Below are 15,371 nucleotides of genomic sequence, written 5' to 3' on the forward strand. Positions count from 1 at the left end.
TAATAAAATGGTACTTTTTCTAATATAATCCTTTCATCAGCATCTTAGTATATGAATAGAGACTCTTCATAGAGCTACTTCAGCTTGCCCTACAGGGGACCTGTAGCTTCTACACTCTATATTTCATCTACTGTTGTGCTGTCAGTAATTTTGTGAAGCTTTGCTTTTAGTTGTGGACCAGAAATGAACAAAGGAGCCATTGGTAAAGGCAGGGTCCAATATGATTATGAGGATAAAAGTCACGTTCATCACAGCAAAATCATCACTATCCTAGACATGTTCATTTGTTTCATAGTTCAACAATGGTTTTCCTCATTTTTTTAATGATCTAAAAACTTATAGTGAGAGTGAAAATGGAAGGTGGTTTGAAATGTATGACTATTTAATATTTGTCTGATTCCTGTACATTGGTGTAATTTCTTCTGTGACTGAAGCTGAAAGTTTATAGAATCAGCTTTTTGTATTGTTGATGTGGACTTGGTTTGATTTCTTTAGAATTAACTTTGTTATCTTCCAGATGATTTCACCAATACAATGATATGGCCTTCTCTATTAATCTTTTGTTTAATATATCTTCTTAGTCACATCAATATTCTTTATGTTCTGGTTCTTCAGCATTATTCTAGGCCTTTTGAGAGAAATATTAAATCTGATAAAGACCTTTGTTATATTCTAATATCCTACCCACTTATTTTCATATGCCTTACTTATCCATGGCAATTATTCTGGATTTTTGGCAGGTTGTAGAGCATGTATGTGGGGGAAACATGAGCACTAATTTGTAACTCAAGCCATAGATGTAAATACCTATCTTGCTTGAATATTGGCAGGGGTGAGGTGGGGCAATCTTGAAAGAATAAAAAGCTTTATCACAGACAATAATTGGGCATTTTAGGCCTATGTTTCAACTTCATTTTCCCCAAGAGAATAGGATAAAACCCTTTTTCAGTATAACTCAGTATACAGATACATAATATAGCAATCTTAGATTTAAAGAAAAATATATATGCAAAATAAAGTTGTAAATGTGTAAAGTTCTTGTCAGTGGTGTGCAAATTTCTAAAAATGCGGCATTCTTAACCTATTTTTCAGTATGCAAGTATGCTTGCCACAAGAAGTGCTGTCTGAAAACCACAGCCAAGTGCTCTAAAAAGGTAAGAAGTTACCTGGCAGTAATAAATAACAGATATTCTTGTCTTTTTGTGCTTTTTGGAAAGAAATCCAGGCCTTTTGATATTTTTTTATTTAAAGCAGTATTATTACCCAAAGTGGGCTTGCTGCCCAATGCACACAGAGATCAATACTGTGACACCAGGATTTTGAAAGCAGAGAGTTAATTGTGAGCAATTCATCAAGGAATCATGAGCTAAACCTCAGATCTGTCTCCTGAGCTCAAGAAGCTTGAGATATTTAAGGAGTACCGGGTAGGTAGATGTAGTGGAGCAATTTAGGATAAGGTGAGAGGTAAGGTGGGTTAAAGAGCAGGCTTAAGTGGAGCATATGTAGTTCTAAGTCATGCTGCTTCATGCAACGCTTGTTCAAAAATGGCTGCTTAGCCTGCTCCGTAGGTGTGATTTTTATTACCATAATAGGAAAATGTAACTTTAGGTTGGGTTTTCTCTTGGCTGTGTAGGCCCTAGTGCTTAGAGTCAGCCAGAGGGCTTTAGCAGGTATTGCAGAGGAAAAAGACAGTAACTTTTCTTGCAGCCTAACGAGTTTCTTCTGAATAAACATGAGACAATGTGAGCTCAAACAAAGAAAATAGAAAAAAGTCGGTAAATGGAGGGACTGTTCAGTGAGAGAGTGAGTATGGTTGGAAAATTCTGCAAGGCCAGTAAAGGGAAAGGCTGTTTAGTGGGAGAATCAGCAGTGCTTTTCAAATTTTTGACCACAGATTAAGGAATATTTTATATTATGACCTTGTACATACACTGAAATGACTTTGGAGGGATTATATTTACCTTTTCTACATTTGACCCGTTGACTCTATTTCAGAACCCACAATTTTTTAAAAAAACTACTTTTAGAGGGTTCCTGGAATTGTCTTTAAGGTGGTAGGCTACAATTGAAGGTGAAGAAATTTAAACATGAACTGCAGAATTTTCCATCATAATTGGTATTTTTACAAGCAGAATTTGCCATCATAGTTGGTATTTTTACAATTTCTACTTGGATATATAGCCAGAGAGGCCTAAAACATACTAAATATATATTCTTTGGTACCTTATGATTAAAGGAAGCAAAATTTTTGAAAGAGTTCAGGCTTTTATTGGGTAATTTATAACCAAGATTATTTGTTACTAATTAGTTAGCATACTGACATTTGTAACAATACTGTGCAAATTTGAACTATAATGTAAATGTGTGCCTGTTATTTATAGGCATGTATAGAATTTGTATCTGTTCTAAATTAGTAGACAAATCATGACAAAGTACAAGGAGAAATTTGATTCAGGGTTTAAAAATGCAATGAGGGTAGAATGTTTGCTTGCAGCTAAAATGGAGCTGCTTGATAGTAGACCAATACTCCTGCTGAGACCAACTAAAAAACAAAAGTCTGTTGGCAAGCATCAGGGAGCTGCTCAGGCACATTGAACTTTGGGGGCCAAGATCCTGAAGAGAAGAGAATTGCAAATTGATGAGTCTTTATCTGGTGAAATGCTTTCCTCATAGGGGAAATTTGCCAATTTTGGGTAGTGCGAGAATCTCTGGGCAGTGGGCCACATTTAAAAGTAAGAGAGGCCAGCAGAGCTTTTAGCAGTCTCATTGGGCCGTAGGGACAAAAATTAGAGTTTGGAATTGCCAGGATTAGAAGGCCCATGATCCAAATATACAGAGAAGTAAGCCTGAAACTAAGGGGTTTCCCCTTCAAGCCATTTTCTGAATTCTTAAGATGCACAGGGCAAAAACCTAAGAAGCTAATCAGAAACGCAGAACAATGTTAAGGAGAGAAAAATTGGGATTTTATACTCCACCATTGAGGAAAGACCCTAGTTGATACCCTAAACTCTCAGTGACACTTCTGGAGATATAAGTTAACCATTGATAGATTGAGGTTTACAAAAACTGCAAACTAACTTTGAAGCAGTCATTGATTTGGATTAAGATTATTTTTTCCTTGTTCTACCTACCCTCCAAAGAGAATATGGCATATCCACCCCCACAAGAGAGAAAGCATTATCCAAAGCCTTAACAGCGCTTACATAAATAATATCAGACATAAAGAAATGAGATTAACAGAAAAACAAATGGATAATATCAATAAACTCATAGAGGATCCAATTATTGAAGTTACCAGATACATATTTTAAATTTAATATACTCAGAATATAGATTTAAAAGTGAGAACTATACCAGAGAATTGGAGTATAATTATAAAAGAACCAGATGGAAATTCTAGAACTAAACAATGCAGTGGAAATTGTGAACTCAAAAGATGAGTTTAACAGCACATTGACAAAAACAGAAGAGATTAGTGAACTGAAAGATAGTAGAAATATCCAGGCATTTAGAACCAAAAGAATGGGGAAATACAGAAATAAACATGAGAGACATGGGAAAGGATGAAAGATTCTTAGATGTGTATAATTGGAATCCTAGAAGAAAGGAGAGAGAACAAGACAGAAGTAACATTTTAAGAGCCACAGGCCTATTTAGCATTTTTAACCTAAGGTAAGATAAATACAAAGAAAATTATACCTAGTGCACACTGCTCCAAACAACAAAAAAGAGGGTGTATTAAAAGCAGTTAGAGGGGGAAATATTACTTAAAGAAGCAATGAAAATCCTTGACAACTGAAAAATAAATGATGGAAGTCAAGTGACAGTGGCATGGTATCTTTTAAGTGCTATAATAAAATAAAGCCAACCTAAAATTCCATAACCAGTGAAAATAGCCTTCAAAAGTGAAAATGATGCAAAGACATTTCCAGATGAAGAAAAACTAAGAACGTCACCAACAGATCTGTACTTAAAAAAATACTGAATGATGTTCCAGACAAGAAGGTAGAGGATCTCAAATGAAAAACGAGAATACATGAACGAATAAGAAGCATGGAGGGCAGGCCATGGTGGCTCAGCATGCAGAGTTCTTGCCTGCCATGCCAGAGACCCAGGTTCGATTCCCGGTGCCTGCCCATGCAAAGAAAAAAAAGAAAGAAGCAATGGAGAGGGTAAAAACAGGGGAAGATATGATAAATATTGAATGGAAACACATTGATAATGTTTTGTGGACCTGTATAGAATTAAAGGACATGACAACTCAAAAGTTATTTGGGTAAATGGAGTTAAAATATTCTAAGTCCTAGTGTTTTCTAGGCAGTGGTATAAGTGCTAATACATAGACTTGAATATTTTATAGATTTTTTTTGTAATCTCTAAAGTGATCACTAAAATAATAGTAAAAGAATATAGCTTAAAAGCTAATAAAGAGGGGAAAGTGGAAAAACAAAAATGTTAGGTTAACATAAAAGGAAGCAAGAAAGAAGTAAGAACAGAACATAACACAGGCAAGACAGAAAATAAATAGCAAATTGTTAAATATAAAATTGCATATGGTGATTTACATCAAATGTTAAAAGATTAAGTACTCCAACTAAAACACTAGGTTGAAACTAATGACATACTTAAATACAAAGAGGCAGGAATATTAAAAGTAAAAAGTTAGAAAAAGTGCATGCAAAGACTAACCAATAGAAAGGTGGTGTAGTTATATTAATATTAAAGTGTAGTTTAAGGCAGGGAACATTAGATAAGGTCATTTCATAATGAAAAAAGGTAAACCTATCAGAAAGATACAAAAATTCTAACTTTATATGCCTGTAATTTCATAGATTTAATACCTGAGAGCCGAAAATTCAGTGAGAATACAAATGATATGAAAACCAAGATTTATATACTTGACTAATTGATGTCTATTGAACGCTGCACTGTACAGCTGTTCAATAAATATTATTTTCAAGTGCCCCAAGGAACATTTGACAAAATTATTTATATTCTGGGTCATAAAGCATGTCCTTACAAATTTCAAAGGATTAAAATATTGAGAGTATATTCTCTGACCATAGTGGAATTTAGCAAAAAACTAGACACTCCTCCAAAGTTTAGTTTACTTCTAAATTACAATAAAAATGGAAAAACATTTTGAGTTAAAAGATAATGAAAGTGTGTGTTATACAGCTGAAGTTGCTCCTGGCTGGAAATCTGTAGCTTTAAATGTACGCATTATAAAAGAGGCAAAGCTGAAAATGATCTCAATTTACATTTCAAGTAGGTAGGGAGAAAAAGCACAGCAATTACACACAGTAGAAGGAAGATAATAAAAAAGAGAAATAAATGAAATTGAAAGCTCTTGTGTAATAGAAAATAATCTACAAAGCGAGAATTGGTTATTTGAAAAGACTAATGAAGCTCTTATAAATAGTGATCAAGAAAAAGAAAAAGAAAAATGCAAAGAAATTGCCTATATCAAGAAAGAAAATATGCACATCATCACTACAAATATGGCAGACATTAAAAGGAAAATTAAAGGTTATTATGGGTTGACTTGATATTAATTTGAAAATTTAGATGAATTGCACAAATTCCCAGAAAAATGCAACTTAGCTAAACTAATGCAAGAAAAATAGAAAATCTGAAGTCATATTTATTAAAAAATAGAATCCATAATTTAAAACCTTCCCACAAATCTCTGGTACCACATGGTTTTACAGTTGTTTATTTCCAAATATTTTAGGAAGAAATAAAACCAATCTTTTATAAACTCTTCCAGATAATAGTAAAAGAGGAACACTTTCTAACTTTGTTTTCCAACTTATGAGAACAATGAAGCCTTGAAGTCAAAAAATAAAAAGATTATGTTGAAGGAAAATTACAGGCCAGTCTATCACATAAGCATAGATGCAAAAGTCAAAACAAAATAGTAGCACATTGAATCCAGTAATAGACATAAAAATGATAATGCCTCAGGATCAAATTGTTTTTTATTCCACGAATGCAAGGTTAGTTTATTTCTCAAAACTCAGCCAGTGTGATTCACCATGTTGGATAAATTTTAAAAAAAGATCATTTTAATGAATACAAGAAAAAATATTAGATAAAATTCAAACAGACAAACAAAAACTCAGCCACAAAATGGAAGAAGATATTTGCAGTACATTTGTCCATCTTGGGTCTATAGTATATGAAGACCATCAACAAACCAGTAAGAAAGACCATCAGCTCTGTAGAAAAATGAGCCAGTGACTTATACAGGAATTTCAAAAAAAGAGAGAATTTCCATATGACCAATAAGCATATAGTCAAACATCTTCACCAATCATCAGGTAAATGTAAATTTAAAATAAAAAAGATCTAGCATACTAAGTTCTGGCAAAGTTATGAAGCAACTGGAATTTTAAAGTGTGACTGGTTGGAGTGTTAACTGGTCTAACTCTTCTTAAAAATTATTTGCTGTCATATCCTAAACTTGTATATAAGCATTTCTCATCATTCAGCAATATATCACTCCAAGGTGATATCACTCAACAGGTGTGCATATACACTTCTGCCAAAGAATATTCTGCCACTAGAATATTCTGCCACTAGAATATTCATAACAGCACTATTTTTAACAGCCCCAAACAGAAAGACATGTAATTAATTGTCTATGAGAAGAAGATTGAATAAATAAATTGTGGTGTATTCATAAAATAGGTTGCTATATAGTAATTAGAACATAACTGTTGGTACTCACAAACATAAGGTTAAATGAAAGAAAACAGAAGCAAAAGAATACATCCATTGTTATTCCATTTATATAGAATTCAAAATAGAAGGAACTAACTCTATATAATGTTCAAAATGTTAAAAAAACTGATAAAAGCACTAATTAAAAGTAATAGAAGTACAGATACTGGTTATTTGTGAAGAGCAGAGGGCATAGTAGCTAGAAAGGGCAGGAGTGCAGTTTTAGACTGCTGGTAATATTCTGTTTCTTGATAGGGTCCTAGTAACAGATGTGCATTCACTTTATGAAAATATGTCAAGCTGTACACATAGGATTTGTATGTATACCATACTTCAATAAAAAGTTTTTTAAAAATATATAAAGAGATTGCATGGCATGCGAATATATCTCAATAAAATTGCATTAAAAGAAAATATATATAAAGAAGTTAATTTGGAGGGAATAAAACTATTAAAAATGTATTGTTTTTTAAAAAAATTAAAGTTTTTTCAGTTGAAATAGTAAAATTAATTTTTTCCCTTAATTTGAAGAGACGGTATTGTTAATATATCTGCTTTGGATTAGTTGGTTTCAAATCAAACTCTTTAAAGTTTTTGTTTAGTACCCTCAAGTATTTTATATTTTTGCTCACAAGCTCTTAACTGTTAATGTTCTTAATGCCCTAGGGAAAGCCATAATGTTAAAAATAAATAAATAGATTGTGTATGTATATGTGTTTGTCAGTAATCACGAGAAGTTTGACTAAAGTTTATTTTGTTTTCATCAGTGCAGCAAGCATTATTATATTTCACTTCTTTAAAAATTTATTGGGCATTTACCATACAACAGGTACTGTGCTGTTTGTTTATCTGTAATTTTATCTTTACAACAATGCTGTAAGGTAGAAAGGTGATATTCTTGTTGCAAATATAAGTAACCAGATTGTGCGAAAGGACTGATATAAAAATTCAGAAATGGATAGCACAATACTACCTGACTCTACATAGCACAGTAATATAATACACTGAATGAAGCTGAGTGTGAGTATGATAGAGGGAAAAGGACTGGGGGCACATATGAAACCAGAAGGAAATTACAGGATAAAGACTGAGATGGTATAATTTATAAAGGTTCCTTTCAGTCTTAATACATTTATTATTTATGTACTAGTTACCAGTAACCTAGCCAAGTGCATGTAGTAATGATACTATAATTTTAACGTGCATCTTCTAACTAGTCCAAGGTTAAGTGCCTGTGTAAGACCTCTAATTTAGAAATACTTTTTAGAGATATTGACTGATAGTGATTTAAGATAATTTAACATGAAATAAATTCTCTAAAAATTAAGTGCTGGAGTGCAGGGTGTATGTAGGTGAATAACACAAAATAATACAAAACTAATCATATCACACCTTAGAAATTTTTTTCATTTTTAAGCAGTTTTGTTCACATATCAAGTATATATAGATATGCTTTCACTACTGTACTCTATTTGAAGACATTTCCTTTTCTTCCACAAAGAGTTTCTACCCCTTTCCTAATTCCCTTACCTGTTGACATTTAATTTTGGCATAATGCCTTTGTTACATTAGGTGACTGTTGACTATAGACCCTAGCTTACATCGATTGCACTTTCTCCCACATACCATCTATTTTCAACACCCTGCAATACTGACAATCATTTGTTCTCCCTAATGCAAAAACATTTTTTAGTTAGTACATTAAATCACCATCATTGTACATTCTAGACATTCTTAAATTATTTTTACTTGTCTTCACAAACTAATAGTATTATTCTTAGTATTTCTCTTAAGGTAAAGACTGTCTCTTTTTTTTTTTTTAATTTTTAAATTTTTTTTATTTTTATTAACGGAAAAAAAAAAAAAGAAATTAACACAACATTTAGAAATCATACCATTCTACATATGCACTCAGTAATTCTTAACATCATCACATAGATGCATGATCATTGTTTCTTAGTACATTTGCATCGGTTTAGAGGAACTAGCAACACAACAGCAAAAGATATAAAATGTTAATATAAAGAAAAGAAATAAAAGTAGTAGTAATAGTAAAAAACAACAACAACAAACAAACCAACAAGCAAACAAAAACAAAAAAAACCCTATAGCTCAGATGCAGCTTCATTCAGTATTTTAACATGATTACTTTACAATTAGGTATTATTGTGCTGTCCATTTTTGAGTTTTTGTATCTAGTCCTGTTGCACAGTCTGTATCCCTTCAGCTTCAATTACCCATTGTCTTACCCTGTTTCTAACTCCTGCTGAACTCTGTTACCAATGACATATTTCAAGTTTATTCTCGAATGTCCGTTCACATCAGTGGGACCATACAGTATTTGTCCTTTAGTTTTTGGCTGGATTCACTCAGCATAATATTCTCTAGGTCCATCCATGTTATTACATGGTTCATAAGTTTATCTTGTCTTAAAGCTGCATAATATTCCATCGTATGTATATACCACAGTTTGTTTAGCCACTCCTCTGTTGATGGAGATTTTGGCTGTTTCCATCTCTTTGCATAAAGACTGTCTCTTATGTGATTTTTTTCCCCTGGTAACTAGTACATAAATAATAAATGTATTAAGACTGAAAGGAACCGTTATAAATTATACTATGTCAGTCTTTATCCTCTATCTTTCCTTCTGGTTTCATATGTGCCCCCAGTCCTTCTCCCTCTATCATACTCACAATCAACTTCATTCAGCGTACTTATATTACTGTGCTACAGTCAGGTGGTATTTTGCTATCCATTTCTGAATCTTTACATCAGTCCTTTTGCACAATCGGTATTTCTTCAGCATGACTGAAAAGTTTTGGTGGCTACCCTTTGCTCTCAGGATGAAATCTAAATTCAGTAACTTGGTACTCAGAGCCCTTTATAATCTGTCTGCCTAGCTTTCTCTCATTTTTATTTTAGGCATTTCTGGTTGCCTTTACTTTGTTTTGCCCAACGTTGTAGTTCTATGTTTCCTGTGCCTAAAACATTCTTTTCTTGCCTTTTTTATTTATGTACTACCTGCTTTTCAGTAGATTAAGTATCAGATCTCTTTATTTGTTTCCCAGCCCAATCCCTCCAGATCTAGCTCTTTCTTCTATGATTCTGCAATACCCAGTAAAGCTGTTGTTATTGTTTACTTTTCTCCACAAACTAAGAATATTAGTCTTAGTATTTCTCTTAGGGTAAAGACTGTCTCTTATTTGATTTTTCTACCTGGTAACTAGTACATAAATAATGTATTAAGACTGAAAGGAACAAGAAAGGTCTTTAATATCAGACTAAGAAATGCTTGGACTTTAGTTTGACATATAATAATTAGAATTGAAGGTTTTTGAGGAAAAATAGTATATTACATATGCTATAAGGTATAAAAGGAAAGAAAATGGATATGGGAAATCATTAACAAGGTATTGAAATAGTCCAAGTGAATAGTGATAAAGGTTTGAACTGGTACCATGACATTGGGAAAAGAAAGATAAAACAAATGGAGAGGTGTGCTGATTAAAAGACCTAGCAACTGATTAGATGCAGGTTGACTGAGGGATTGGGGTGCATAATGTTCAGTCATGGAGGAAAAAGTGGTACAGAAGAAGAAAAAAAAAGGGAAAGAGATTCCCAATAAAGGTCTCAGAGATAATAACTCATATTTAATTTTCTGTTCATTACTTTACATAATCTTAAAGATAAGCTGTTATGTTCTAATGTAGTAAAATAAACCCTAGTTAATAAGGTATGATAACAGATCCACTCTGTTAGCCATGTCACTAATCATGGGCTCATCTGTGTGTTTCTGCCTTTGTCTATGAGATCAGTATTCAGTTAAATGTTCCTAAGGTTACATAAATATCAAAACATTCTTATGCTTCAGAAATTACTGGCAGCTCAGATTTATATCAAATCAGTAGAGTTTCTAATTGTATCTGGTAAATATTCAGGTTGTTTGCATACAAAGTCCTTCCGTTCCCAGATCTCACCGTTTCATGAAGAGATTCTCAATAGGAAGGGAGAGGTAGCTCTATTGCCACTGCCTCTATTCTCTCCCCCATTAGTGTTTTGGGGGGATTCTCCATGAGAGGGTATTGAAACTAACATCTCAGTGAGACTCATTTATACTCTCAGCAATAACCATAATGTCCTTTCCCCACAATTCTCATAACTATGTTCATAAATCTTCAGGGAAATAAAAAATAGTTCCTTTGAAAGACTTAGTTAAACATGATTAAAGATGTTTGAATGCTTGGGAAACAAAAAATGATCTTCCATTTAGTATGATCCAGAGCTGTCATCTCGACAATTTGGGGTTGAATTGTCCCGTTTGACAAGTGAAGACCGAACTGTTCCTTTAGTGGTGGAAAAACTCATAAACTACATTGAAATGCATGGGCTATATACAGAAGGTATTTACCGAAAGTCTGGTTCAACTAATAAAATCAAGGAGCTTCGACAAGGTCTAGATACAGGTAAGATAGTGCTCTCTAAGTTAAAACAAATACTTTTATTTAAATAGATAATTTCATGCCTTAAAGTTTTCATTATATGTTAATCCTTTACTTGAAGCCAGAAGAGTATGATCTTTTCTGTGATGCTTGTTTGCCATTTTGTGGCTATCTAAAGACTCTGGTTTTATATAGTGAATTCAGCAAATGTATATTGAGTACATCATTTGTACAAAGTAGTATTAGGTACTTTCAGACAAATCTCACTTAAACTTTTCAACAATTCTGTGAGATATTTGATATTAATCTACAAAGAAGAAAGATTAGGTTCAGGGAAATTGAATAATGAACTATATTGATGATTCATGGATAGCATTGTGCTAATGATTTTATAATAATCTTTACTAGAATCTTATAAATTAAGTAATTATTATTATTATCCCCTTTTATAGATTAAAAAATAGAGGCTTACAGAGTACCTTCCCCCAAAGACTCAACAGCCAATGAATGATCAAGATGTGTTTTAACTCCAGATCTTCTGAATTCATAACCTAAGCAGTTGCTTATTATTTCTATTATTATGGCCTCATGTCTGGTATTGTTTCTAATGCATCTTCTTGCACTCCTACATTAATGACATAGTTAATTAAATTGATAATTAGTGAGTTGAACAGTGAACTCTGGCCTCATTTCTGGAACATATCCAGGAAATTGACTTTGGTTTCATTCTCAAATTGTATCTTTACCATTGTTGGGAGAAAATAGATATTTCTGAATCAATCTCAAGTACAAAGCTTGTCTCTGTGTGGCCAAGAACCATTCCACAATGTTTTCTTTCTAATTTGTTCTTTTTATGAACAAATCAGTGAAAAATAAATTTGTATGATTATAATAACAGAAAATATCTGGCAAAACTCAAGCAGAAGGTTCTGCCAATTGGAGATTTCATTCTATTCCAGTTTAATGTCAGTTGCTGGCTTTGTCCTTCCTACTTTGTAGAAGCACATCTGTTATATTTAGCCCATGTCCTCCCAGTTGTCTACTCTGTCTGACCTTAGAGATTTTTTAAGTGAAACCTGATAAAGGTGTTTTCTTTACATTTCCTAAGCTCAATTATTACCATCCTTTCATCTCTAAAAATGACATAAAATCAATCTCAGTTTTGGAAAATGTCTTTTGGCCCTTTTTTTGGTCATCTAAAGCATTTCTATTTACAGTATAGTCCATTGAGCAGTCCCTGGCAAGATGCAGGAATTGAAAGCAATCATTTAGAAACATTTATAGAAATGTAACAGTGTTGTAACATCTCATCATATGATCTGTTATTTTATAGATGTACCAGCTCACAATGATTTGGAAAAACAAGTGAACAAAAACTGTTCTTTCACTAAAGATAGGTAGAACCACTGTTAAAAAGCATGAAATTAGATTGTGGAAGATATAAGCTAGTCAGTTTGATTAAGACACATGAGGACTCCATTTGATGATGATAGTTTTTGAACTGAACTATTTGAAAATTTTTGCATAGTTTGACTTTGTAATCTCTTTTCTCTTAATAGATGCTGAGGGTGTAAACCTAGATGACTATAACATACATGTCATTGCAAGTGTGTTCAAACAGTGGCTTCGTGATTTGCCAAATCCGCTCATGACCTTTGAACTCTATGAGGAATTTCTTCGAGCTATGGGTAAGGCCAGTCATCCTAAATCAGTCTTCCTAGGTCCTTGTCTACAAGGAAAGTCATCTTCATTATAGATTATTAAGTTATTCTCTAGGATGATTTAGTTCAATGTAAATACAAAGGTAAGCTTTTGACAGTGTGTTCAAGGACTGCTAGTATATTGTTATGTATTCAAATGTTGACTTTTTAGAGACTCATTAAAATGTCAGTATCCTAAAAAATTTCTGTGAGTAAGCTAGCTAATTACTTTTCAAAAAGAAAAGAGATTTAAAGACCAGGATTATGAAACAAATTCAAAGATTACTTAGGAGATTTAAAGATTGGGTTATGTTCATTTACATTGCGAATCTCAGCTAGCACTCTGTGTAAAGCTGACTAGATATATTATACCAGATTTACAGAATTTGAAGTTTGGTTTTTCAGTGGAACAGATGTGGAGGGTAGTACTGAAGGGCCTACCTAGAGGTGTTTAGGCCCTGAGTCATGACTTCTCAAATTCGCATGAAATTGGTTTATAAACTATGACAGTCGAATTTTAATGGAGAATCAGTCTGCTACAAAATGGCCAACAAACTAGGGCATCTCAATTCCCTTCCTTGAATCAAGGTCCCTGTGATATAGACTAAAACTCAGGAGAATGCTTAGTAAATATGGAACTCATGCAAAAGGAATTTAGTGGTAACCATGAGTTGTTTTTTCTTGCCATCCAAGCATAACACCGTCTCTGGAGTGTAAGGGAGATAAATTTGACAAATTCTGAGCCTACAACTTTATTCAGAACTCTTTCCACACCCATTTTTCTTCAGAGCCATTTTTCCATACATCATCATAGATAGCATTACCCTTTCGTTTAAACAAAATTTTATTATATGATTCTTAAATTTTTAGGTTGCTTTTACTGATTACATTTTTGTTAGCTGCTTTCATGTATTTTCTGTCAGTCACCTTGAAGGACAGGTTGCTATAAGGAATAATTGCTGCAGATAGCTAATCTCATCCATTGTCTGTTAGCTTCAGAAATATAGAGTTGCTATTTCTGTGCTGAATGTTGGTCAGTTTCCTTTGCCTGACCTTAGTTCCATATGTTGGTAACTATCTTCCTGTAATGCCTGGGTCCATTTCACCACATACTGCCTATTGCCTCTTCAAGTAATTTAAGAGGTCAAACAGATTCCTAATGCCTGTAGGTTGTCTGTGGTCTTCTTTTGTCAAATCTCCTTAGTATTTTCAAAAGGAAATTCATTTCCCCCAAAATCTCTTCAGTGATAAAACTCTAGAGTTAGCCTCCCATGTTGACTTTTTAGAGACTCATTAAAATGTCAATATCCTAAAAAATTTCTGTGAGTAAGCTAGCTAATTCTTTTTCAAAAAGAAAAGAGATTTAAAGACCAGGATTATGAAACAAATTCAAATGTTTTTCTAATGTCTGTCCAGGAGGAAGATTTAACATATAAGAGGGATAGTCAGTCTTATTTTCTGCTCTTACTATTTTTTTAGGCCTTCAGGAGAGGAAGGAGACAATCCGTGGAGTATACTCTGTGATTGACCAACTCTCCCGAACTCATCTTAATACACTGGAACGCCTCATCTTTCATCTAGTCAGGTAACTTAAAGAAGCAAGGCAATGATTTGGTTTTTTCTTTCTTCTTTTTTTAAATTTTTATGAGCAAATACTCTCTTGTCCCCTCAATTCCCCTCCTCCCCAGTAACTCCTAACCTACTTTCTATCTCTGCTAATTTGCTATTTCTACTCGTCTCTTATAAATGATATCATACAATTTTTGTCCTTATGTGCCTTGCTTATTTTATTCAGAATAATGTTTTCAAAGTTCATTCATGTTGCAGCATGCTCCATAACATCATTCTTTTATGTCATTCTTTTTTATGGTTGAATAATATGCCATTGTGTCTATATACCTCATTTTGTTTATCCATTCATTTCTTGATGAACTCTTGGGTTGTGTCTAGCTTTTGGCTATTATGAATAATGCTAATATAGACATTGATGTACAAATATCTGTTTGAGACCCTATTTTCACTCACTTGGGGTATATACCTAGAAGCAAAATTGCTATGCTTCCCTATTTTTCTGAAGAAATGTTTAATCATTTCTCTTGGATTCTTTTAAATAAATGGAGAGCTCCTCCATTTAGAAATCTAGCCAAAGATCTTTTTTCCTATTTATGAAGTCCACTCCTCTCCCATCAAACAGGTGGTTAGGATTTTTTGGAGCAGAAATCCTCAAACAAATTGGATTAGATGGCAGGTACTTCTCTGCTCTATTTGAGTCATGCAATGCTATTTTTTTTTAAACTTTTTCTATTGTGTAACATAACATATATACAAAACAAAGAAAGAAAAACAAAATGGTTTTCAAAGTGCTCTTGAACAAATAGTTATAGGAAAGATCCCAGAGCTCGTCATGGGCCACCATACCATCATCTCAGATTTTTCCTTCTTGCTGCTCCAGCACATGGAGGCTAAAAGGAATAAATACTTTTTTATCATGACAACCAACTTTTTT

The 15,371-nt window shown here is 33.2% G+C and overlaps 1 protein-coding gene across 1 annotated transcript in view; it reads left to right on the forward strand.

The window, feature by feature from the left end:
• Positions 1-15,371, forward strand: part of MYO9A (myosin IXA) — a 401,408-nt gene that overhangs the window by 354,778 nt on the left and 31,259 nt on the right. The window contains exons 34-37 of the mRNA XM_077123892.1: positions 1,093-1,154; positions 10,997-11,189; positions 12,725-12,853; positions 14,345-14,450. Coding sequence (XP_076980007.1) covers positions 1,093-1,154; positions 10,997-11,189; positions 12,725-12,853; positions 14,345-14,450 — 490 coding nt within the window. The remainder of the gene's footprint in view (positions 1-1,092; positions 1,155-10,996; positions 11,190-12,724; positions 12,854-14,344; positions 14,451-15,371) is intronic.

This window comes from Tamandua tetradactyla, chromosome 12 (assembly GCF_023851605.1).
Source record: "Tamandua tetradactyla isolate mTamTet1 chromosome 12, mTamTet1.pri, whole genome shotgun sequence".
In the NCBI taxonomy this organism is placed as follows: domain Eukaryota; kingdom Metazoa; phylum Chordata; class Mammalia; order Pilosa; family Myrmecophagidae; genus Tamandua; species Tamandua tetradactyla.